At 35.9% G+C, this 27,642-nt stretch overlaps 1 protein-coding gene across 3 annotated transcripts in view; it reads right to left on the reverse strand.

Annotated features, from left to right (window-relative positions):
- Positions 1-27,642, reverse strand: part of PTPRK (protein tyrosine phosphatase receptor type K) — a 578,185-nt gene that overhangs the window by 115,193 nt on the left and 435,350 nt on the right. For all 3 annotated transcript variants that reach the window (XM_022556378.3, XM_022556371.3, XM_089921990.1), the window contains exons 8-9: positions 7,421-7,723; positions 113-222 (exon numbers count right to left, since the gene is read on the reverse strand). In XM_022556378.3, the coding sequence (XP_022412086.2) occupies positions 113-222; positions 7,421-7,723 (413 nt within the window). The remainder of the gene's footprint in view (positions 1-112; positions 223-7,420; positions 7,724-27,642) is intronic.

Raw genomic sequence — 27,642 nt, forward strand, 5'->3', positions numbered from 1 at the left:
TGATTTTAATTCCCAATTCTCACTTACTTCTTTTCCATTATTTTTCTCTAACATTTTCTTTTACTCTCCCCTTCAATCCATATTTCAATAAACTTCCTTATTCTCCCAGTACCTCATATTGAGTGATGATTCCATTTGGATCCAAAGGTTCCTTCCAGTTCAAGAAGATCTTATTTTCAAAGGATGTTCCTTGAAGAGAATTGACTGGTACAGGGCCAGGCACTACAAATAAATACATTTTTGGTTATAAGGATCCTTATATCAGAAACAGAAAAAGTAAACATATAAGCTAAACAGGTTAAAAGTAAATAAAATAAATAAAAATATGTCCTTAAAAAGAAAATAAGCTGTATGGCAAGTTTTTAATACATGGGAATACATGGGAATTCAAAGTAAATCAATCTATAAGCTTCTAATGCAGGTTATGTACAACTGCAAAGTTATTTTTATTCAGAAGAATATTCTATCACCTTAGAGAGCTGAATAAATTGTGTAGTCTAGTTTTCTCTGTTGTATACCTCTAATGACATGAAGATCTCATTTGTAATTTGTTTCAAGAACAGAGCTTTCCCTGAAAGATTTCCCTGAAAGATTTTTTGAAGATTATTATAAGCCCCTAAAGTGTCTCCATAACAATGTTCATACAATAATAAATTATAATAATAATTAACACTCCTTAGACTCAAAAGCCAAACTATATAGTACTGAATTGAAATGTTCATTAACAGTCAATCTGACTTTTATAGCTATATTTATTACATTTCTATAACTTAAAAAAAGAGCATTGATTATTACAATTTTTAAAAAACTCCTTAAGGATGAATAGGTTTTAAAGTCATTGCTTCAGTCTTTTGAATGAAATTCCCTTTTTCAAAGCTAAGAATCAAACCATTTTATAACACCGGACTTCTTTAGAACTCAACTATCAACATAACTGGTTTTGAAGTGTCCCCAGGTATGACAAGATTTGAGAAACCATTCCAGTCCTTATTTGCAAATGTCATATAACCCAGTGGCAGCAATGAATGATGTGTCAGTTTCTATAGACAAAATACAAGATACGAGATACTTTTGCTATTGTGTATTTTCCTTTTATATATTTTATTTAAATATTCAGTTGCTATTTATTTACATAAATATCCAGTTTCTTGTTCTCATAATTCTTAAAAATATAACCTGTCTATCCTACTTTGCCTAAAAATATGCTTTCTCTTGAAAATATCAACCCAATATTGGGCAAATATGTTTTTTAATTAATATTTTTCCTTAATCTAACGTTTCAGTGAACTTTACACATGACATTATCTAGAAGTGTAGTTTCAGAGTACACAGCAATTTTGTGAGGACTGAAATAAATTAAAAATCACTGGATCAAAGTAAATGCATTGCAATGTGGCCAGCAGCAACAAGAAATTCTGAATGATATGTCAAAAAAGATTTATTTCAATCTACAAGCAGACGATGAATGATGTTATGACCTCTGGGAGAGCCAACATAATTTGGCATATTAATAATTAATTCATAAAGGAAAAAACCCACAGTAAACAGAAAAGATGCCAGGACTAAACTCCAGAAGATATATTCATGCATCTAACAGCTGAGGGCTTCGGGAAAAGTTAACCTAAGGCATCCACTCCCCTTGACCCCCAGGTCCACAGTATTGGCACAGGCTATGCAGTTATCGAGGCAGAGGGGCCGTGATGGCCCCTGTGTGTAATCTGTGGCATCTGCTGAGGCTACCATGGGCCTTGGTTTGTTTCCTAAGAGAATACCTGTTGTTTCCATTCCACTCAAATGACATAAGCTTACAATTGTAGTTAAGGGAAAGTATTTATTTGCCTCTCCACACCTCTCGTAGAGGGTGGCTGTTGGGGGGAGGAGGAAGTAAAGCCTCAACTAGTGAGTAAATGTTTATTTGATGGTATTATAATTACTACCCGTGTTCACCAAACACGATTTGGTCAAAAACATAATATGAAACGGCATGGATATGTTTCAAATTGTTCACAAATAAGGATAGTTTTTTTTTAATTTTATTATTTGAAAGCTATAGATGGTATTTTATTTTATTCTATTATTTTATTCTATTCTATTTTATTTTTTGGCTGCATTGTATGGCATGCAGGATCTTAGTTCCCTAACCAGGGATCAAACCTGTGCCCTATGCATTGGAAGTGCGGAGTCTTAACCACTGGACTGCCAGGGAAGTCCCAAGGGTAATTTTAAATGTTTGTAAATTCTACATTGAGAGAAGGGTAGAAATGGAAAGTAGCCTTCCTGGGATTCGTGTATTTCTCTGCTCTTCTTATACATGTTCTACTTTGTCAACAGGATTCACTTCATATACTTATGGAAAAGTTTGTGGGAAAATTATAGCCAAGAGAGTTCCACACTACTGATCTTGCACTGAGACCAGCACAGTGAATGAGAGAAAGAATTACACTTAGGTGAATTACAAAACACACACATAAAACATATGGAGGAAAGGAGTGAGGGCACAGACAAACTATGTTCAATAATTTTCTACAGACAACCTGTATTCAATAATTTTCTATGATGGAAGGAAGACAATTCTTTATACAGACATCTATATGTACATATGATTTGTGCAAATACAACATGAAGTTACTCAGATCATCATCATGGCAGTCTTCATAGTGCAGGAAATGTCCTCTCACATTTCCACATCAACAACTTTTAATAAAGACAGAATGCTGACTTTTATTCCCCTACTTATAATTTATTTGAGAGCTGTTTCAGCTAAATTTTTTTTTTTGCACATAAAAAAGTCCCTAAAAATATAACTCTCAAAGTGGAAGAGAGGAAAATGAAACGTGGGTGGGGCAAGATTATATTAAATAAGCTTTACAGCCTTTAAAATATAATAAATGTACATTTAAAAATAACTTTGTATTAGTCAAAAAATGTCCCCAAACCAGGCTTTTCTGCTGAGCTAACTTCACAATATTGATTTTTATGAATGCTAGAATAAAAAGTGAAAACAAAATCTCTTACACAAAATTCTACCCGTGCATTAAAAAATGCATGCAATAAATTAAATATAAATTCTACCTTAAGGTTCTGGTGGGAAATCATTCTAGCTTTGCTCTCATGGTTTATGGATGTACCCAGAATTCTTTTCATGAAATTATATTCTTTTATTAGATGGTTGATAATTTATTATTTTTCTATGTATATGGGGCAGCAATAACTTAGCAAGACTGACTTAATTAGATCATCATAATCCATCGATCTTCCAACAATAGATTATGATTTAGATATTCTGTCACCCCCCCAATTCAGGAACATTGAAACACATCAAGTACTCTATGTAGAAGCAGAGTTTATAATGAGCAGATTTGGAGCCTGAATTATTTGCAAATACTTCATAGAAAGCTTGTACTTCAGTCATTTAGTCTTATATATAAAGCAAAAAATTAAAAAACCCTTACAGTAGAAGGAATTACTTTGTGACTGTACTATCATGAAATAATAACATGCACCTCAATATCATTACAAACAATAAAAAAATTCTTCAAAACAGATGTTAAAATAAAACAAAAGTAAGAAATATTATTGAAATTAGACCGAATAGTTAATGCCATTTTACTTTTACAAAACTATTTCTAGATGAAATAAATAACACAGTCATGAGTTTGATAAATTTTAAGACATAATTTAAATTTCCATAGCAATTCACTTCCTGATTAGTAATCTAGTCATATGTGTACCCAAAAATACATTAAAAAATTTAATGCAATATGAAAAAAGATTATATAAGCCTGACTGCATTCTTTGGTTTGTGGAAAGAAAAGCAGACTAAAAACTCATACCAAAGAATACCATCAAAATGAATTATATTGTTAGAGAATGACTGACTGAAGAACCACAAAACTCACATAACTGAGACTAACATTACCAATTAAGAAATCATGCTTTTTCATATATACGGAATCTAAAAAAAAAAAAAAAGGTTTTGAAGAACCTAGGGGTGGGACAGGAATAAAGATGCAGATGTAGAGAATGGACTTGAGGACACGGGGAGTGGGAAGCGTAAGCTGGGACGAAGTGAGAGAGTGGCATGGACGTATATACACTACCAAATGTAAAACAGATAGCTAGTGGGAAGTAGCCGCATAGCACAGGGAGATCAGCTCGGTGCTTTGTGACCACCTAGAGGGGTGTGATAGGGAGGGTGGGAGGGAGATGCAAGAGGGAGGAGATATGGGGATATATATATATATGTATAGCTGATTCACTTTGTTATAAAGCAGAAACTAACACACAATTGTAAAGCAATTATACTCTAATAAAGATAAAAAAAAAGAAATCGTTTTTTTTTTTCAATTTTAAGTGCAGGCAATAAAATGTGTGTACATTCTTATTACTGAAATCACGGATTGTAAAATGTATAGTGTACAATAAACAAATGGGACCTAATCAAACTTAAAAGCTTTTGTACAGCAAAGGAAACCATCAACAAAACTAAAAAACAACCTGCAGAATGGGAGAAAATATATGCAAACAATGCGACCGACAAGGGGTTAATACCCAAATATACAAACTGCTTGTACAACTGAATGTCAAAAAAAACCCAAACAACCCAATCAAAAAATGGGCAGACAACCTAAATAGACATTTTTCCAAAGAAGACATACATATGGGCAACAGGCACAGGAAAAGATGGTCAATAACCTAATTTAGAGAAATGCAAATCAAACCCACAATGACGTATCACCTCACACTGGTCAGAATGGCCATCACCAAAAAGTCTGCAAATAATAAATGCTAGAGAGGGTGTGAAGAAAAGGGAATATCTGCACACCATTGGCTGGAATGTAAACTGGTGCAGCCACTATGGAGAACAGTATGGAGGTTCCTTAAAAAACTAAAAATAGAGCTACCATATGATCCATCAATCCCACTTCTGGGTATATATCCAGAAAAGACAAAAACTCTAATAATTCAAAACGGTACATGCACTCCGATGTTCATAGCAGCACTATTTACAATAGTCAAGACATGGAAACAACCCAAGTACCCATAAACATACAACTGGCTTAAGAAGATGTGGTATATATACACACAATGAAATATTACTCAGTCATAAAAAAGAATGAAATGTTGCCATTTGCAGCAACATGGATGGATCTAGAGAATCCTACACTTACTGATCTAAGTCAGACAGACACATACTATATGGTATCACTTACATGTGGAACCTAAAAACAATGCAAATGAATCTATATACAAAACAGAAATAGACTTACAGACACAGAAAACAAACTCATGGTTACCAAAGGGGAGATGGAGGGAGGGAGGGATAAAGTAGGAGTATGGGATTAATGGATATGAACTACTATACATAAAATAGATAAGCAACAAGTATTTACTGTATAGCACAGGGAATTAAATTCAAGATCTTGAAACAAACTATAATGGAATATAATCTGAAAAAAAAATAACTGAATCACTTTGCTGTGCACCTGAAACTAACTCAATTTATAAATCAACTATACTTAAAAATGTCTAGTATAATATAGACATAATATTTATCCCACTTTATAAAATGAGACAGAGATTTTTCAGAGCTTTTGAATCCATGCTTAGACTTCCCATTTTGATACCCTACCTATGAAACAACTACACTCAACCACTGTTTCTTTCATAAGCATGTGTTGTGTGTGTGTTGTGTATGTGTGGGGGGGCAGGGGGGTAATACAAGTGTTTGTGTGTTTATGTATAAAAGCAGGGTTTGTTCTTTAAAATGTTGTTAATGTTTTGATTAAGTGCAAGTTCAAACATGATAGCTGAGGTGACTGTGTTTTATTGTCTCAAAGATGACAAAAATACATTTATCATGAATAAGTCTTAGGTTTATTCTTTGAAATTTTATGAATATGCATAATTTTAGGACAATATTGTTTCCTTGAAAATCTGAGCTAAATGAGGTCAAAAGGCTTTCACTTCCCTTTATTACAACAAAAAACCAGAACAGTCCAAGATCATTTCCATTTCTCAGAGTGAGAAAGCTTGAAGTAATAAGGAGAATTTCTAGAAACTATGGAATATTGACCCATTTTATGGCAATCTCATACTTGGTAGGCATCAAAATATACATCTGAGCCTAAAGTTCAGAACTCGAGGGAAATTGGGAACACTCAGGTATCAAATACATCCTGTTTTCTGAAACCCAAATAAAAATGTAGATGGGGGCTTCCCTGGTGGCGCAGTGGTTGAGAGTCCACCTGCCGATGCAGGGGACACGGGTTCGTGCCCCGGTCCGGGAAGATCCCACATGCCGCGGAGCGGCTGGGCCCGTGAGCCATGGCCACTGGAGCCTGCGCATCCGCAGCCTGTGCTCCACAACGGGAGAGGCCACAGCAGTGAGAGACCCGCGTACCGCAAAAAAAAAAATTGTAGATGGAACCTTAGAGATCATCTAATTTAACCTTTTCATATAGAGTTGAGAAATAGAGAACTAAAGGGGTGAAAGGATTTGCTAAGGTTACAGAGTTATTAGAGCCAGGACTGAAAACTCATGATTCCTGACTCCCAGTTCGGTTTTGCCTCAATTCACTATATAGCACACTTTTTCCCCCTGCACGCTTTCATTCATAAAAGGAAATATTGCAAATGAAATGTCTTACATTGGAAGAATACAGTGTTATTATTAATCATTTTTGTCTCAGATACATTTTTTAAAATCAGAATATGTATTCAAATTCACATTAATGACATACTATAGTATGTGTGTGTAACTTATAATATTAATATAACTGTTTCTTCTTATTATTCAATAATTTAGAAGTAATACACACATAGAAATTGGGCAAGTTATAATTCAATTACTTGGGTGGTAAAAAGATGGATAAAAGATGATAGCTTGCCAATATCTGATAAGGACCTTTATTTAGACTTAAACATATAAACTTTGACCTTCTTTTATTTTTATAATTACATAAAACTATCTAAAAATGAATAGAATAGGTAAACAATGCTGCTTTCAAATCTAAAGGAAATGAAAGCTATTACTACTGATCTGTAAAATGCAAAAAACTAAAATTTTAACTAAGTGCCTTTCACCAATAGGTAATTGATGTAGTGCCACAAATGGTGAAAATTATTTTTGAACATTTGATAAAAACTTTAGTTAGACTTTTAGTGTAGTTGCTACTTTTCTAATATTGTATAAAAATGGAAAACAGTAAAGGAATCGTTCATTTCGTATTTGATGCTACCCTGAAGAATATTAAGGTTTTTGTTAAAGGCAAATCCTTTCCAAAGTTAACCCCGTTAAAAGTATTTAGCAGATTTCGGAATCCAATTCAATTTTGGGGACTCTAGGCAAAACTGTAAGCAAGTACATAATTCTTGTCATATAATTCCTCCCTTTAAAAGTAAGGAAGTATGAGCATACCATCTTCATCAGTTTGAATAATCGTCTCTTCACTCTCCTTCCTGCCTTCTGGATTGGTTAGAATCATCTTGAGGCTGACGTTTGTATAAGGTGGCAGATGGCTCACAACGTGCTGAGGGGCTTTGGGGTCCATGTCCAAACAGTCTGCCTTGCTCTCATTGTGACCACGGAAGTAATGGTAGCAGATAGTGACATTAAACGTGTGGCAACGAGTGATGTTGTAACCCAGGGATTCCCAGTCCACAGCAATGCGTCTTGCCTGTATCTCGGCAATCTTTAAAGTCTTTGGGGTTCGCATAGGTTCTGAAAAATAAATCAAAGACACAGATAGCTGTCAACTTTACCATGAATAATCTTGAAAAAATTTAACACTGAGCATGACATAGCATGCGTAAACCTAGGAAAATCTGGAAGTCATCGTTTATTCTCATTTTCTTTATTACTCATGATCTTATTCTTAAAGGTTTCTGTTAGGGCTATGATTTACCAATGGGAAAAGAAATGGGAAGTAAAATGTCCACAATCCATAGTACTCAGGAACATGGCAGAAAAATAAAAACTTGAAAATGTGGCCACAATGCTTTTATAGTTGTTTCTGTTGTTACTGCCCTATTCCCCATCTTTCTCTGGTCATTATTGAGCAAGTGAATTGGCTAATACATCATAATGGATAAGAGTCAACATGTTCTGCTCTCTGATTTGTCATGTCACCAAGCTATGCTGTATACTAATTAGTCTAATCGTAACACTAAACTACCACTTACAAAAATGATGCAGATATTAATTGACATTTATTATTTCAGTAATGATGTTGTTCATCAAAGCAGAGAAATATCTGAGAAAAATTGCAAGAACACATGTGGATATTCACATTGTCATCTATTCTTCTTGATCTCTTTTTGTCTTTCTCTAGGAAATGCTCAGGTCTGACAATCCATCCAGTGTCACCGAAACCAAACTGGGAAGTGAATTTCCATTCAACTGGAAAATGCTGGCAGAACTAAACACTCTGAAGACTGGAATCCATCCATCACTGCTTCCCAAGTGTATAATTTTCTCATGCAAGACTAACTTTAATCATCTAGCTTAATCAAAATAATTACCCTATGAAAGTCATGGCCATGGCAAAGTCTACACAGTAAACAAACCAATACACAGCAAAACTTTAATACATTGATTTGACAAAGAGATTAAAGTCAAGGTCAAGGTTGAGGCCTTGTTGGTGCCTCCATTAACTCACTAGGGATTGTTAGTGCTCATGAAAAATAGAAATCAGTAGGGAAAAATGAAGAAAAATAAGTAATATGAAAAGCCCAATATGGGTGTTTTTATAAATTTTCATTTTTGAGATTAAAATCTTAGTTGTGTAAAAATAATCAGCATGGCACACAGATGGCAAACCCAAATTGGGATTCCAGTTCAATATATTTAATGTGAAATCTGAAGTACACTCTTGTGGCCATTTAATTTAAAACCTCAAAACTATTAAAAAATATATATATATATGCAAATTAATCTTTGGTAGAATCCAAAGCTTGGTTTTAAATTCTGTCTGATCTTCTGATTGTTTACAATATCCAGTCCCCCTATTTTACCACTTTTGTTTCAGTGTTAAGTAGGCTGGAAGAAAGATGTGGTCTTTTAATCATTTTTAAAAATCTCTTTATATGTCTAGCACTATGTTATCATTTTCCCCGCCAGGCACAAGAGTGAGATGATGACATTTTCCTTTCCGTCTAGTTAGACTAAAAACACAATCTTTGGCATCACTGCCCACAAACTGGCCAGGCACTTATAGGCATGATCATCCAAAAACTTCCCAGATAAATTGTGACTTTGCTGCCTGTTAGGTAGCAATCAGATACAACTGAGTGGCCACGTTGCAGTTAGTCCATACGTTGTTCTAAAAGTGTCTAGATTGAGAAATTTCTCCAGAAAATACCTGATGCATATGAATGCAAATATCCCATACAACAATAAGAGAAAACACCAATAAATATTTATCCCTCTGCTTTAATTTTTTTTAGGTCTAGTAGTCATATACCTGTTTTCATACACCCTTCATTTTGAACCTGACATCTTATTCCTTTATAAACTTCTCTTTTTCTGAGTGATCATTCTCTTTCATACATCTTTTCATTTTATACCACTATTCAATGTGCACTTACCCTGCATACTAATACAACTTTAAAAGACTAAGAAAAGCATAAAGAAATTGAAGAAGACACAAATGAAAGATACTCAGCGCTCATGGATTGGAAAAATCAATACTGTTAAAATGGCCATACTACTGAAAGCAATCTACAGATTCAGTGCAATCCCGATCAAAGTTCCAATGGCATTTTTTTGAAGAAATAAAACAAATAATCCTAAAATTTGTATGAAACCACAAAAAAACTCCAAATAGCCAAAGTAATCTTGAGAAAAAAGAACAAAGCTGGAGGTATCACGCTCTCTGATTTCAAACTATATTACAAAGTTAAAATAATTAAAACGGTATGATATTTGTACTAAAACAGACACATAGATGAATGGAACAGAATAGAGAGCGCAGAAATAAATGCACACATATCTGGTCAATTAACTTATGACAAAGGAGTCAAGAATATACAATGGGGAAAGAACTATCTCTTCATTTAATGGTGTTGGGAAAACTGGACAGTCATATGCAAAAGAGTGAAACACAACCACTGTCTTGCACCATATACAAAAATTAACTCAAAATGGATTAAAGACCTGAAAGTAAGACCTGAAACCATAAAACTCCTGAAAAAAAAAAAGGTGGTAAGCTCCTTGACACAGGTCTAGGCCATGATTTTTTTGAATCTGACACCAAAAGCAAAGGCAACAAAAGCAAAAATAAATAAATGGGACTACATCATACTAAAAAGCTTCTGCACAGCAAAGGAAACCATCAACAAAATGAAAAGGTAACCTACTGAATGGAAGAAAATATTTGCAAATCATATATCTGATAAGTAGTTAATATCCAAAATATATAAAGAACTCCTACAACTCAATAGCAAAAAAACCCAAACAAGCTGATTAGAAAATGGGCACAAGATCCAAATGGACATTTTCCCAAAGAAGACATACAGATGGTCAACAGGTACATGAAAAGATGTTCAACGTCAGTAATCATCAGGGAAATGCAAACCAAAAGTACAAGATATTGCCTCACACCTCTCAAAATGGCTGTCATCAAAAAGACAAAAAATAACAAGTGTTGGTGAGGATGTGGAGAAAAGGGATCCCTTGTGCACTGTTGGGAATATAAATTGGTGCAGCCACTATGGAAAACAGTATTAAGGTTCCTCAATTAAAAACAGAACTACCATATGATTCAGCAATTCCACTTTGGGGTATTTATCTGCAGAAAATAAAAACACTAACTGAAAAGATATATGCACCCACATGTTCACTGCAGCACTATTTACAAGGAAACAACACAAGTGTCCATCAAGAAAATGTGTTTACATATACATATCTATGCATATATACCATGGAGTATTATTAAGCCATGAAAAAGAGCAAAATCTTGACATATGCAGCAACATGGATAGACTTCCACAGTATTATGCTAAATGAAATAAATCAGACAGAGAAAGACAATACCATATAATCTCTCTTATGTGTGGGGTCTTAAAAACAAAAACAAAAAATAACCAAAAAACCAAGATCATAGATCAGTTAGAGAAAACAGATTGGCAGTTGCCAGAAGCAGGGGATGAGGGGTCAGAGACATAAGTAAAGGGGGTATAATGTATTAAAAAATAAAATGAGGGCTTCCCTGGTGGCGCAGTGGTTGAGAGCCCGCCTGCTGATGCAGGGGACACAGGTTTGTGCCCCAGTCCAGGAAGATCCCACATGCCGCGGAGCGGCTGGGCCCGTGAGCCATGGCCGCTGAGCCTGCGCGTCCGGAGCCTGTGCTCCGCAACGGCAGAGGCCACAACAGCGAGAGGCCTGTGTACCGCAAATTAAATAAATAAATAAATAAAATGAAATAAAGATTTAAAAAGAATCTGTTTTACAGATGTACGACACAACTTCATTGGTAGGAGTGGAGGAAAATTTTACCTTAGTAACTTTGGCAATGGGTAGAAACTACAAGACCAATAAAACACCAAAAAACAGAACAAAAAACAACAAAAAAGTGGATATTCATAGGAATGGTTTAAAGTTTACACATGACTTTAGTCATCACAGAGGGACTATATTTCTGAACAGCAAATTTAGAGGCCTCTTTTAAAAAAAAGAGATAAAAAAAGTGTACATATGAATGTGGAAAAAAAGTGGGAATGCAAAATGGTAAAGAAAAAAACCCTACTTAGCACTTCATGTACTAAAAGACTCTACAATTTGTCTGTCAAATTACTGACTACATATTTACATTTTCTCCCAAACTAATAATAAAATAATTTTTAAAATTTCTCAACTTATAAAGTTAAATAATTATAAAAATAAATAGAAATTTTCTTCTCCTAACTAATCTCATTATATCCAATTTCTTTTGCCTTTCGGCTTCCTTCATTCAACCCTTTTATGGAGCACTGAAAGTAGGGAATATATGTGCTATTCAATTTCTGCTCAGCTGCTGCAGCTAGCTGACTGCCTATTAGAACTGCTTGACATTCTGAATAGCCCTAGAGCAAGTCAAAGTTTGGAGGAACTTGGTGTTTCTCTAGGCTTGGAAGAGCCAGAAGAGATGTAAATGTGTGCATACTGAGGGACTTGCTGTCAAAAGCAGAAGTAACTCACTACCCCCACTCTTTTTATTCTCGTATTTGAAATTAAAAAAAAAAAAAGTAAAATAAAAGCATACCCAGACACTGTGAAAGACACAATAGCTCTACATCCTCAATTATTCATTTTTAAGAGTTGACAAAAGATATATTTATCATGTATTGGTAGTATGTAAAAAAATACATAGAGTTCACTTTGAGTGAGAATTGTTTTGGTGTATTTAAATGCTGCTAACTTTGACACTAATATAAATTAGACTTTAAAACTCTAATTTAAAATCTGGAAAAGGTAGCTTTAGAAATCCTATACATATGTGCATAAACCACAATCATAATATCAGTTGCCAACACTTTATTAACTGGTAAAAAAACAAAGATTTGTGAAAAGAAATAGCTTTTTAATAGGCAAAGAATCTTTCTACGAGGTCAATATGGTATATAAAATCTATATTTTTCACAATGGCTTGAAGAAATGCTGCAAAATGAATTGTTATTACTAAAATAGTGACTTAAAATATAATCTTACTGCCATCTAGGGCAATATTCAGAAACCAACATACAACAAAGTAAACACATACACACACGTATGCAGAAACACATCTAAAGTCAAAATTCAATTATTTTGAGCTCTAAGGCATCTGTAGTAATTCAGAGGAAGTCACTGTCTAATTACAGTTATTTAATTGACATGTGCTTTATTTTTTCCAGTTTTTATTGAGGTTGGATATTCTCAGCTGTATTTACATATATGTTATAATTACATATATGTATCCATGCAGGTACATCTATGTATATATTCACATATACATATATAAGCACATACACATACATACACGCATACAATAGGCACTCTGCTAGGCAACACCTCTGAAGTCTGTTAGCTCTGACATGGTCTGACAACCACGTATACATAGATTTTTAAAAATCAGGATATAAACAGCAGGGACTTGAGACGGTTCTACTACTATGAAATCCATTCAAAGAAAATTCTATCAGAGAATTCGACAAGAAAATTACCTAAATTCCTCAACCTGATCCATTAGTCTTATGCCTCACCAATAACTGTGTTGTATTTCTGAGATATGAATGCATAAGTAAAAATTTAAACTTTTAAAATTGGAATAATTAACTTTTGTAGAATAAACGGAAGTAGACGGATATTGCTCAGGACTCACTATGTTATATAAAGCTGGGCATAAGTGCTGTTTTAAGGATTAAATAATTTAAAGAAATGACCTAGTGTGGTGAATGGCACATAGAGGCGTCACAGTAAACAGTATTTATAACAACATAGGTCACCACAATGATGATAAAACAATGGGGATCACATTCATCAATGCACTACTTGTCAGGTGGTTTGAAATTTACTAAACGTTCTTTCTTCTTCCCAATTTTTTACTTTCCATTTTCAAATTTTTGTTAGGTATTCCATACATGTGTTTATAAAACAGTTCTCTTTCCTTCTGTCTCATTTTGCTTTTCTAGGAAAAGGAAATTTGGGAGAGAAACAAGGAATTGGAAAAAGTTGTGGGGCAAAATTCTGGCAGAAACTTGGGAATAAATATAGCAAGGGAGTGACCTTCATGCAGCAAAGGATCATATTAAAATATTTTGAACAAGTAATCCATCTATTGTGAAACAAAAATAGACTGCCTATTATATAAAGTGTATGATACCAGACACTGTGGAGGATTCTAAAGTGAATAAAACAATAATAGACCTCAAGGAGCTTAACATTTATTCAGTAAAGATGATAAGCTAAGAAAAAAAATTAAAGCAGTATGATATAAATGGTATATGAATGGAATAAAATACTATAGGAATTCAAGAGAGAAACAACTTCCACCTGTCAAATGGAAGAGATATTTGCATTTGGTCTCAATGGGTAAGGCAGGAAGATCTATAGACATAATTTGGATAAATAATAAAAATGCAGAGGAAACAAGATGAATAAATACAAACACAATTGGAAAAAATATGTAATCCCACTTGGTTGCTGTACAAGTTATCTAATAGGAGGTTATATAGGAAAAATGGGTTGGGAAAAGATTGGAAAAACTTTGGATGTCATGATAAGAGGTAACTTGATCTAAGAGCCAATGGAAAGTAACTGAGCAGGAAATTAACACAATTAATTAACTACTTTAGAAAAATTAATTTGGAGGTTTTGTCAAGTGTGCAGACACTGGAAGTGGAAAAATCCAAAGGTTGCAATGTGTTAGGGGAGAATAAGGGGCCAAGAAGGAGTGTGACTTCGGGAGACAATGGTTTTCTTTATTTTTCTGCCAAAAGTTGATCATTCCACTTTTCCCATTCCATTTTTCCTTTTATTGTTCACCTATTTCCTAGTTGTTACAGTGAGAAAAGCCACATGAAATCAAGAAGAAATAAAAAGAAATAGCAGAAAAGTTACATATCAAATCTATGACCAGTAATATACAATTAGCAGATAAATAAAGAAATAACATATCACTGCCCTTACTTAAATTCTAAACAGATCAAGCATGGGATTTATGCTTGTAATAGTTTTTGTGTCAAATATTTAACACAACTTGATAGGATAAAATGAAGAACTACTTAATAATCCTCTGAAGATTAAGAAAAATTAAGGCAACATGAGTAAACAGGACCTGTTGACTTTGAGTCACCTCTCAACAGCAAGATGATTTAATAAGTGGTTCTAGATAACAGATAAAAGGAAATTCAATTCTGGGCATTTGTTAAACAACACATGACACGACAGGTCAATATCCAGGTCCTTCTCTAGTGATAATCTCGGTTACTCTGAAAGAGTTGTGAAAACAAAAGCTTTAGCAGCTACAAGAGAATCGAGGGCAGGGATCACATTTCCCTAGAATCAGTTTTTAATGATAAAACTTATTATCCAGCTGTCAGTCAGAGAGAAATAGAAGATGTCCCAAAGCTCATGCCAAGAAGAAAAGGAAGATGTTGTCAAAGATGTCACAAACTAAGAACACTGAAGCATGACAGGGAGCTTCTTGCTCCTGGCTGCCTTTTCATCAGAAATCTTAGAAGCTGACTGCAAAGCACAATTTCCATTCCATTTATCAAAACAAACACAAGGAAAGTGAACTTCCTGACTGTTAGAGAAAATATTTGTTGGTGTAAAATAAAAAATAATTGAGATGAAATTTCTGAACAAAGTTGAATTTTGTTTTTTTTTAAAAAAGGAAGAAAACATTGGCATACCTTGGGGGAGGAAAAAACTGAAGTGCTTTGGAAGACATTGTCTTTACTTTTCTCTATTGATGCTTTGTATTTTTATTCTTTTCCTCATGGTAATGACTGAGGATAATCAAGGTTTTACACTGCACATCTTTTCAGTCTTAGAGCTTCATTAGTCTTGCCAGAAAGATTTCATCTCTGCTCCCACGGGTCAAATTGAGTTAATGATAAGTTGGTGAGATGACTTGATTAGCACTGTAATATGAGGGAGCCTCAGGTCCAGGAATAACCACAAACCAACTGTCAGCTCTTTTGGCTTTCTGGCTGTGTTGTTGAAATGACATGTTTGCCCTCCGGGGATATAGAATGACAGGGGGTGCATGGCTCACTCAGCTCTCCTGCAGAGTCACAGAAATATTTACCCAGTACCATCAGAACAATACGAAGCACATCATCAAATTAAACCAAAATATGTCATCTTCACTGCTCTCAAGAATCTGACTGAAGTTCATCAGATAATTCTAATAACATTTGCATACTCTCTACAATAATGCTAAGGAAACTGATTTTCAAAAGAACTTACTACCAAAGTGACGTGGAAAAAAAAGACAAAAGTAACTATTTTTCCAATAGATAAATCTTATTGAATGTCTTATTAAACCTAATTCTCAAAACATGGGGAGTTGAAAATTTAGGGGCCCTTTAATGTTTTTCACTTAAATTTTTATCTAATAATACCAGACTCTGTTGGAAGAACCATGTAATTACAATCAATCTACTTCAATTCATCTCTCATACTGCATATTCTGCTTATATGTTATACTTTAAACAATGCAAAAAATAAAACATTTTGTATAGCTAACCACCTATACTTGGATAAAACATAAAATAGAAAAAGGCATTTTAAAAAATTTATTTAAGGAAAAAAGAAGAGAATAATCTACCCCTAGTGTAAAAACAAACTTTATTTTTCATAAAAATGTTTAGCAACAGCATTAATCACATACAAAAACGTACAGTGAGCTGTATATTACCCTAAAAAAGTAATATGGAAAAAACTACTTCATAATATACAGTGTATAAAATAAGATGACTGGAGAGGAGCTGTATACAGCAATGACAAAACTCTAGAGGGAATTTTCAATGCCTTCTCCACCCCTAAAAAGAAGATAAATGACACACTTCTTAGGTTGTACTAAAAATTGAGGTAAATATTTTGTATGCCAAGCAAAGTGGTTGGCCCATAGTATATGCTTGGAAACTTCATTTTCTGAACAATAAAGCAACTAATTTTAATATGTTTTATGTTCAAGAGCTAATGAAAATAGAACTTAAGAACTCAATTCTGTTACGGCTCCAATTCTTCACCTCTCTTTGTATCCACACTGTTGGTCATGTGATTTTACAACCCTTCACACCAAAGAAGTGGGGTTTATTTCCCCATCGCTTGATTTGGGGCTTGCCTCATGACTTGCTTTGGTCAACAGAATGAAGCAAAAGTGGCGGTGTGCTAACTTTCAGCCTGTATCTCAAAAAGTCCTGTGAGCCCCTCTTGCTCTTACACCTCCATCTCTTCTGGACTAAGAAATGCACGTGGGACAGAGCTGAGTTAGTCACCTCGTCGTGCCAGCAAAGGTAATCTAGACCAGCCAATTGCCAGTCCACCAGCAGATCTGTGATCCAGACAAGATCATCAGAGGCTTTCTGCCACAGATGAGATTTTGTGGTTAGTAATTGTTCAGCATTTTGATATAATCCCTATCCCTAATCTCTTCACTTGGTAAATTACCTTAATATTTTTGTGAAGATTATGTCAGTGATCCCTCCATAGAACAGTACTTTACAAATTTTATTTCTCTAATAATGAGTTGTGCTGAGCCACTACATGCTTATTTAGTATTCTTTTAGTATTAAAGTAAACATTTATTAAGGGCCTGGCATGTGCCAAATATTGTGGCAGTATAAGATTTAAAAAACTACTTTAAATGAATATATTTTTGTCTTTATTTCCTATATGCTCTTTGAGGGCAGGTTCATTTCTTCACTCTGCTCCCACAGATACTAATATATTAAATATTGGACTAATAATTCTATGAGGTATAAGACATGTCAATACTTTATTCAAAGCTATAATAATTTAGAGTCGTTTTCTAGCACCCTAATCCATCGCTGCAACACAACATCTATTAAAATATTTTAATTTTTATATCAATATAAGTTTACAGGTATATATAAAGTGAATCAGCAATATAATCTAAATTTCCTTACTTTTGAGTGGATAGCTCTAACAGAAAAATACATTTACATATACATTTTTATCCAAATCCCTCTAATACTACTTAGATGCAGAAATAGTACATGTTTTCCTCAACTACATAACTCCTTTGTAAACACCTTACATCTGTCCTTGAATGAGTCAAGCCAGTCAATTCAAACTCGGAAATTATTATAAAGTATATTAGTAAATGAGAGGTTAGGAGGGCCCATTTTAAGTGAGGCTATCTTATGGCATGAAGACCCGCCGATACTGCCCAAAATAAACTACAACAATTACATTATAATGATATTCCAAGTATGTATGGCTCATTTCACTCCCACCAAAGATTATGATTTTAATACACCAACTTAGGTCCTTCTTTCATTCCTTCTGGAAACTTACAAAATAAACTAATTTGCTTTGGATCACTTTTCTGAAGAAAGATGAGAAAATTTCTAAATTATAATAGAAAAAAGCTAGAGTAATACAAATTTTCAAAGTGATAATGGCTGTTAACACACTTTAATACATCATTTGATTTCATAAAATGAAAGTCTGGTAACATGCTTCAGGGGAACAGAAAGACAGATAAGGACTGCAGGGGTGATGATTATTTGTCCATTTCCTTTTCTGAAGCCACCATTTATTCTATGCTTTCATGCATGATTAACAGCTTGCAGAACCTTCACATGTAATCAATAGTTGTGAAGTTTTATATCAGGTTTAGAGATTAGACAGCCTTGATTACAAATTTTATCGATTTGTACAGCTTAGCTGCAGAAATCCCTGTACATTTTTCAGAAATTAAATTAAAAGGAGATACATGCTCGACACACACTAGAAATGCCAGTGTGATGATAAGGTGTGACCTCTTTACACTCATTCCTCCAGATGAATAAAACCCTTCTAGTACACTAAAACATGAATCAGCATGTCAACAAGTATCAAGCTGAGATAGTAAGCAGAGTGAAAATGTGACAAAAAGAATTACAAAACCACAAGGAAACCTGCCTAGCACTATAATTAATACAGGAGACTTGCAAGAATTAATTGCTTCAGCTCATTTGTAAATTAGGAAATTGACAGAGATAAGAATAATGAACTCCTTAACTTCCACCTGGGACAAACTGAGCCTACATTACAACTGAAGATTCATGATCTCTTTTAAGATAAAGGAACAAGGACAAATTTAATTACTAGAAAAATAAATATAATCATTTTAAAGTTAGCAAATAAACTAGTGAATATAAAATTCATGTCCAAATTTGTTTTATGAATATTCCTACCTTAAAAACTTTTAAGGAACTGCTGTATATTTTATGTCCACTATTTGAAGGTCTGAGATTGTCCAGAAAAAAACAATAAACCTCTATATACTCAACAGATGCTGGGGGGGGGGGTGGTGCTAATATTTTCCACAATAAAAATCTTACTTTTTAAATATTCTATTACAGATTTCTGAATATTATTTCAACTTTATTCCTTTGTGAAATATCTTTTATTATTCTAATTGAGTATGTCCCAGATCTGCATTAAGTCCTATATATGATGACACATAAGGCAGAAATACGTAAAAGGTGATTCATCTTGATGGGAATCCTGAAGAATTCCTCTCCTTATATTTGAAAAGTTATTCAACAATTAGTTTTAGAGCATGGACCGCCTTGAGCCAGTCTACATGGTTAGGCAAATGTTTCAGTGTGTTTTATAATGGACTTGAAAAAAATGAAATCCCCTTAAATTGTAAAAATAAAAAAGGAACCTATTTATCATACTTTATGCAAGATAGTTGATGAAGGTATTTTCTATTAAAATTTCCCAATATTTTTAGGGGGAGAACTTCAAGATGACAGAAGAGCAAGATGTGGAGATCTACTTCCACCCCACAAATACATCAGAAATACATCTACATGTGGAACAACCCCTACAGAACACCTACTGAATGCTGGCAGAAGACCTCAGACTTCCCAAAAGGCAAGAAACTCCCCCCATACCTGGGTAGGGCAAAAGAAAAAAGAATAAACAGAGACAAAAGAACAGGGACGGGACCTGCACCAGTGGGACGGAGCTGTGAAGGAGGAAAGGTTGTCACACACTATGAGGGCCCTTCGCGGGCGGAGACTGCAGGTGGCGGAGGCGGGAAGCTTTGGAGACACTGAGGAGAACGCAGCCACAGGGGAGTAGAGGGCAAAGCGGAGAGATTCCCGCACAGAGGATCAGTGCCGACCGGCACTCACCAGCCCGAGAGGCTTGTCTGCTCACCCGCTGGGTGAGGGCTGGGAGCTGAGGCTCAGGCTTCGGAGGTCGGATCCCAGGGAGAGGACTGGGGTTGGCTGCATGAACACAGCCTGAACGGGGCGAATGTGCCACAGCTAGCCGGGAGGGGGTCCGGGAAAATGTCTGGAACTGCCTAAGAGGCAAGAGACCATTGTTTAGGGGTGCGTGAGGAGAGGGGATTCAGAGCGCCGCCTAAACGAGCTCCAGAGACGGGCGCGAGCTGCGGCTATCAGCACGGACCCCAGAGACGGGCATGAGACGCTAAGGCTACTGGTGCAGCCACCTAGAAGCCTGTGTGGAAGCACAGGTCACTATCCACACCTCCCCTGCCGGGAGCCTGTGCAGCCTGCCACTGCGAGGGTCCCATGATCCAGGGACAACTTCCCTGGGAGAACGCACAGTGCACATCAGGCTAGTGCAACGTCACGCCAGCCTCTGCCGCCACAAGCTCGCCCCGCATTCTGTACCCCTCCCTCCTCCGGGTCTGAGTGAGCCAGAGCCCCCGAATCAGCTGCTCCTTTAACCCCATTCTGCCTCGGCGGGAACAGACACCTTCAGGCAATCTACACGCAGAGGCAGGGCCAAATCCAAAGCTGAACCCCAGGAGCCCTGCGAACAAAGAAGAGAAAGGGAAATCTCTCCCAGCAGCCTCAGGAGCAGCAGATTTAATCTCCACAATCAACTTGATGTACCCTGAATCTGTGGAATACATGAATAGACAACGAATCATCCAAAAATTGAAGCGATGGACTTTGAGAGCAACGATATACTTTTTTTTTCCTTTTTCTCTTTTTATGAGTATGTATGTGTATGCTTCTGTGTGTGATTTTGTCTGTGTAGCTTTGCTTTTACCATTTGTCCTAGGGTTCTGTTCCCTTTTTTTTAGTATACTTTTTAGCGCTTCTTATCATTGGTGGAGTTTTTTCGTTTGATTGCTTTCTTCTTTCTTTCTTTTATCTTTTTTTATTACATTAAAATTTTTTTAATTTTTAATAATTTTTTTTTGGTGGTACGTGGGCCTCTCACTGTTGTGGCCTCTCCTGTTGCGGAGCACAGGCTCCGGACGCGCAGGCTCAGCGGCCATGGCTCACGGGCCCAGCCACTCCACGGCATGTGGGATCTTACCGTACCAGGGCACGAACCCGTGTCCCCTGCATCGGCAGGCGGACTCTCAACCACTGAGCCACCAGGGAAGCCCCTATTTTTTATTTTCATAACTTTATTTTATTTTTTTGTTTCTTTCTTTTTTTCGCCTTTTCTTCTGAGCCATGTGGCTGACAGGGTCTTGGTGCTCTGGCTGGGTGTCAGGCCTGTCAGGCCTGTGCCTCTCAGGCGGGAGAGCCGAGTTCAGAACATTGTTCCACCAGAGACCTCCCAGCTCCATATCAAACGGTGAAAGCTCTCCCAGAGATCTCCATCTTAACGCTTAAACCCAGCTCCACTCAATGACCGGCAAGCTCCAGTGCAGGACACCCTATGCCAAACAACTAGCAAGACAGGAACACAACCCCACCTATTAGCAGACAGGCTACCTAAAATCACAATAAGGTCACAGACACCCGAAAACACACCACCAGACGCGGACCTACCCAACAGAAAGACAATATCCAGCCTCATCCACCAGAACACAGGCACTACTCCCCTCTACCACGAAGCCTACACAACCCACTAAACCAACCTTAGCCACTGGGGGTAGACACCAAAAACAACAGGAACTACGAAGCTCCAGCCTGTGACAAGGAGACCCCAAACACAGTAAGTTAAGCAAAATGAGAAGACAGAGAATCACACAACAAATGAAGGAGCAGGGCAAAAACCCAACAGACCTAACAAATGAAGAGGAAAGAGTCAGTCTACCTGAAAAAGAATTCAGAGCAATGATAGTAACGATGATCCAAAATCTTGGAAATAGAATGGAGAAAATATAAGAAATGTTTACAAAGGACCTAGAAGAACTAAAGAGCAAACGAACAGTGATGAACAACAAAATAAATGAAACAAAAAATTCTCTAGAAGGAATCAATAGCAGAACAACTGAGGCAGAAGAACGGATAAATGACCTGAAAGATAAAATAGTGGAAATAACTACTGCAGAGCAGAATAAAGAAAAAAGAATGAAAAGAGTTGAGAACAGTCTCAGAGACCTCTGGGACAGAACTAAATGCACCAACATGCAAATTATAGGGGTCCCAGAAGAAGAAGAGTAAAAGAAAGGGTCTGAGAAAATATTTGAAGAGATTATAGTTGAAAACTTCCCTAACATGGGAAAGGAAATAATCAAGTCCAGGAAGGGCAGAGAGTCCCATGCAGGACAAATCCAAGGAGAAACATGCCAAGACACATATTAATCAAACTATCAAAAATTAAATACAGGGAAAAAAAAATAAAAGCAGCAAGAGAAAAGCAACAAATAGCATACAAGGGGATCCCCATAAGGTTAACAGCTGATCTTTCAGCAGAAACTCTGCAAGCCAGAAGGCAGTGGCAGGACATATTTAAAGCAATGAAAGGAAAAAACAACCAAGATTACTCTACTCAGCAAGGATCTCATTCAGATTCAATGGAGAAATTAAAACCTTACCAGACAAGCAAAAGCTAAGAGAATTCAGCACCACCAAACCAGCTTTACACAAATGCTAAAGGAACTTCTCTAGGCAGGAAACACAAGAGAAGGAAAAGACCTACAACAACAACCCCCCCAAAATTAAGAAAGTGGTAATAGGAACATACACATCGATAATTACCTTAAATGTAAATGTATTAAATTCTCCAACCAAAAGACATAGATGGGCTGAATGGATAGAAAAACAAGACTCGTATATATGCTGTCTAAAAGACACCCACTTCAGACCTAGCAACACATACGGACCGAAAATGAGGGATGGGAAAAAGATATTCCATGCAAATGAAATCAAAAGAAAGTGGGAGTAGCAATTCTCATATCAAACAAAATAGACTTTAAAATAAAGACTATTACAAGAGACAAAGAAGGACACTGCATAATGATCAAGGGGTCAATCCAAGAAGAAGATATAGCAATTGTAAATATTTATGCAACCAACATAGGAGCACCTCAATACATAAGGCAAATGCTAAGAGCCAAAAAAGGGGAAATTGACAGTAACACAATCATAGAAGTGGACTCTAACACCCCACTTTCACCAATGGACAGATCATCCAAAATGAAAACAAATAAGGAAAAATAAACTTTAAATGATATATTAAACACTATGGACTTAATTGATATTTATAGGACATTCCATCCAAAAACAACATAATACACTTTCTTCTCAAGTGCTCATGGAACAGTCCCCTGGATAGATCATATCTTGGGTTACAAATCAAGCCTTGGTAAATTTAAGAAAATTGAAATCGTATCAAGTATCTTTTCCAACCACAACGCTCTGAGGCTAGATATCAATTACAGGAAAAAATCTGTAAAGAATACAACCATATGGAGGCTAAACAATACACTACTTAATAACCTAGAGATCACTGAAGAAATCAAAGAGGAAAACAAAAAATACCTAGAAACAAATGACAATGAAAACATGACGACCCAAAACCTACAGGATTCAGCAAAAGCAGTTCTAACAGAAAATTTATAGCAAAACAATCCTAGCTCAAGAAACAAGAAGAATCTCAAATAAACAACCTAACCTTACACCTAAAGCAATTAGACAAAGAAGAACAACAACAGAAAAATAACCCCAAAGTTAGTGGAAGGAAAGAAATCATAAAAGTCAGATCAGAAATAAATGAAAAAGAAATGAAGGAAACAATAGCAAAGATCAATACAACTAAAAGCTGGTTCTTTGAGAAGATAAACAAAATTGATAAACCATTAGCCAGACTCATCAAAAAAAAAAAACGGAGAAGACTCAAATCAATAGAATTAGAAATGAAAAAGGAGAAGTAAAAACTGACATTGCAGAAATACAAAGGATCATGAGACATTACTACAAGCAACTATATGCAAATAAAATGGACAACCTGGAAAAAATGGACAAATTCTTAGAAAAGCACAACCTTCCGAGAACCAGGAAGAAATAGAAAATATAAACAGATCAATCACAAGCACTGAAATTGAGACTGTGATTAAAAATCTTCCAACAAACAAAAGCACTGGACCAGATGGCTTCACAGACAAATTCTATCAACATTTAGGAAAGAGCTAAAACCTATCCTTCTCAATTTCTTCCAAATTATAGCAGAGGGAGGAACACTCCCAAACTCATTCTACGAGGCCACCATCACCCTGATACCAAAACCAGACAAAGATGTCACAAAGAAAGAAAACTACAGGTCAATATCACTGATGAACATAGATGCAAAAGTCCTCAACAAAATACTAGCAAACTGAATCCAACAGCACATTAAAAAGATCATACACCATGATCAAGTGGGGTTTATCCCAGGAATGCAAGGATTCTTCAATATACGCAAATCAATGTGATACACCATATTAACAAATTGAAGGAGAAAAACCATACGATCCTCTCAACAGACGCAGAAAAATCTTTCAACAAAATTCAACACCCATCTATGATAAAAAATGGTGTTGATAAAGGCCATATATGACAAACCTACAGCCAACATCATCCTCATTGGTGAAAAACTGAAACCATTTCCACTAAGATCAGGAATAAGACAACGTTGCCCACTCTCACCACTATTATTCAACATAGGTTTGTAAGTTTTAGCCACAGCGATCAGAGAAGAAAAAGAAATAAAAGTAATCCAAATCAGAAAACAAGAAATAAAGCTGTCACTGTTTGACAGGGTACTATACATAGAAAATCCTAAAGACGCTACCAGAAAACTACTAGAGCTAATCAATGAATTTGATAAAGTAGCAGGATACAAAACTAACGCACGGAAATCTCTTGCATTCCTATACACTAATGATGAAAAATCTGAAAGAGAAATTAAGGAAACACTCCCATTTACCATTACAACAGAAAGAATAAAATACCTAGGAATAAACCTACCTAAGGAGACAAAAGACCTGTATGCAGACAACTATAAGACACTGATGAAAGAAATTAAAGACCATACAAACAGATGGAGAGATATACCATGTTCTTGGATTGGAAGAATCAACGTTGTGAAAATGACTCTACTGCCCAAAGCAATCTACAGATTCAATGCAATCCCCTACAAACTACCGATGGCATTTTTCACAGAACTAGAACAAAAAATTTCACAATTTGTATGGAAACTAAAAGTCCCCGAATCAAGACCCTGAATCATTGCCAAAGCAATCTTGAGAAAGAAAAACAGAGCTGGAGGAATCACGCTCCCAGGCTTCAGACTATACTACAAAGCTACAGTAATCAGGACACTATGGTACTGGTACAAAACCAGAAATATAGATCAATGGAACAGGATAGAAAGCCCAGAGATAAACCCATGCACATATGGTCACCATATTTTTGATAAAGGAGGCAAGAATATACAATGGAGAAAAGACAGCCCCTTCAATAAGTGATGCTGGGAAAACTGGACAGCTACATGTAAAAGAATGAAATTAGAACACCCCCTAACACCATACACAAAAATAAACTCAAAATGTTGAAGACCTAAATGTAAGGTCAGAGACTATAAAACTCTTAGAGTAAAACATAGGCAGAACAGTCTGCGACATAAATCACAGCATGATCCTTTTTGACCCACCTCCTAGAGAAATGGAAATAAAACAAAAATAAAGAAATGGGACATAATGAAACTTAAAAGCTTTTGCACAGCAAAGGAAACCATAAACAAGAACAAAAGATAACCCTCAGAATGGGAGAAAATATTTGCAAATGAAGCAACTGACAAAGGATTAATCTCTAAAATTTACAAGCAGCTCATGCAGCTCAATATCAAAAAAACAAACAACCCAATCCAAGAAAGGGCAGAAGTCCTAAATAGACATTTCTCCAAAGAAGATATACAGATTGCCAACAAACACATGAAAGAATGCTCAACATCATTAATCATTAGAGAAATGCAAATCAAAACTACAATGGGGTATCACCTCACACCAGTCAGAATGGTTGTAATCAAAAAATCTACAAACAATAAATGCTGGAGAGTGTGTGAGGAAAGAGAATCCTCTTTCACTGTTGTTGGGAAGGTAAATTGATACAGCCACTATGGAGAACAGTATGGATGTTCATTCAAAAACTAAAAATAGAACTACCATACGACCCAGCAATCCCACTAGTGGGAATATACCCTGAGAAAACCATAATTCAAAAAGAGTCATGCATCACAATGTTCATAGCAGCTCTATTTACAATAGCCACGGCATGGAAGCAACCTAAGTGTCCATCGACAGATGAATGGATAAAGAAGATGTGGCACATATATACAATGGAATATTACTCAGCCATAAAAAGAAACGAAATTGAGTTATTTGGAGTGAGGTGGATGGACCTAGAGTCTGTCATACAGAGTGAAGTAAGTCAGAAAGAGAAAAATGAATACCATATGCTAACACATATATATGGAATTTTAAAAAAATGGTTATGAAGGACCTATGGGCAGGAGAGGAATAAAGACACAGATGTAGAGAATGGACTTGAGGACACAGGGAGGGGGAAAGGTAAGCTGGGACGAAGTGAGAGAGTGGCATGGACGTATATACACTATCAAATGTGAAATAGATAGCTAGTGGGAAGCAGCCGCATAGCACAGGGAGATCAGCTCGGTGCTTTGTGACCACCTAGAGGGGTGGGATAGGGAGGGTGGGAGGGAGATGTAAGGGGGAGGAGATATGGGGATATATGTATATGTGTAGCTGATTCACTTTGTTATAAAGCAGATACTAACACACCATTGTAAAGCAATTATACTCCAGTAAAGATGTAAAAATAAATAAATAAAAAATAAAATAAAATTTACTAATATTTTTAAATGATTCCACAGAATATCATAAAACGGTGACAATACATAGAAACAACAACCTGGGAGATTGCTTTCTTTTGTTTCCACAAATAAGTCCTAGTAATGCTAAATTTAGAAGTATTATGCAAGTTCCTAATTTCTAGACATTCACAAACTGTAAATGAAAGAGAAAGTGTGTAAAAGTGTAAAAGCACTGAAGAATTATTTTTATGTTTTTCTCTGCATATGCTACTTTAGTCATCATATTCTTTCCATATCCAAATCCATGTGCCCTGTTCCAAACCATCTCTTGGTGGCTCTGAATTTCAATTTCCTGTAGATTTCCACCTGGATGCTCAAATACAATACCTTTAAAACAAGATTTATCATCTTCTTTTCATGAGTGCCTCATTCTAACCTCCCTGCTTCTATTTAAGGCTTTAGTTCCTAGACTAAAACCTTGACCATATCATTGACTCCTCTGTTCCTCACATAGCCCCTCATAAATTACCACATCTATTTACTACATCATTTCATAAGGCCTATGGCATTTCTCAGTCCCTCTCTTTAACCCAGGTCCTGAAATTCTTGTTACTACCAAGACTTCCCAGTGCCTTCCTCACCCAGATCTTCCAAAGTGTATTTCTAATTACATAACTTGTCCATTCAAACCATTGTTGGAGGTTTCCTAGGTAGGCTAAACAAATAGAGTTTAAAAAAAACAAAACAAAAAGCAAACCCAAAGCCCCAAAAAACTTGGTGTATAACCCAAGGATCTCTTAATACAAAGTACATAGAAGTATCCCCTAATACAACTTTATATCATATACTTCTCCCAATGCCCTGCACTGTAGACAGTCAACTCATCAGGTACCAAAGCTAGTACA

The sequence above is a fragment of the Delphinapterus leucas genome, chromosome 12, assembly GCF_059928025.1.
Source record: "Delphinapterus leucas isolate spDelLeu-1000000601 "Yukka" chromosome 12, BTC_Dleu_Yukka2, whole genome shotgun sequence".
Classification (NCBI taxonomy): domain Eukaryota; kingdom Metazoa; phylum Chordata; class Mammalia; order Artiodactyla; family Monodontidae; genus Delphinapterus; species Delphinapterus leucas.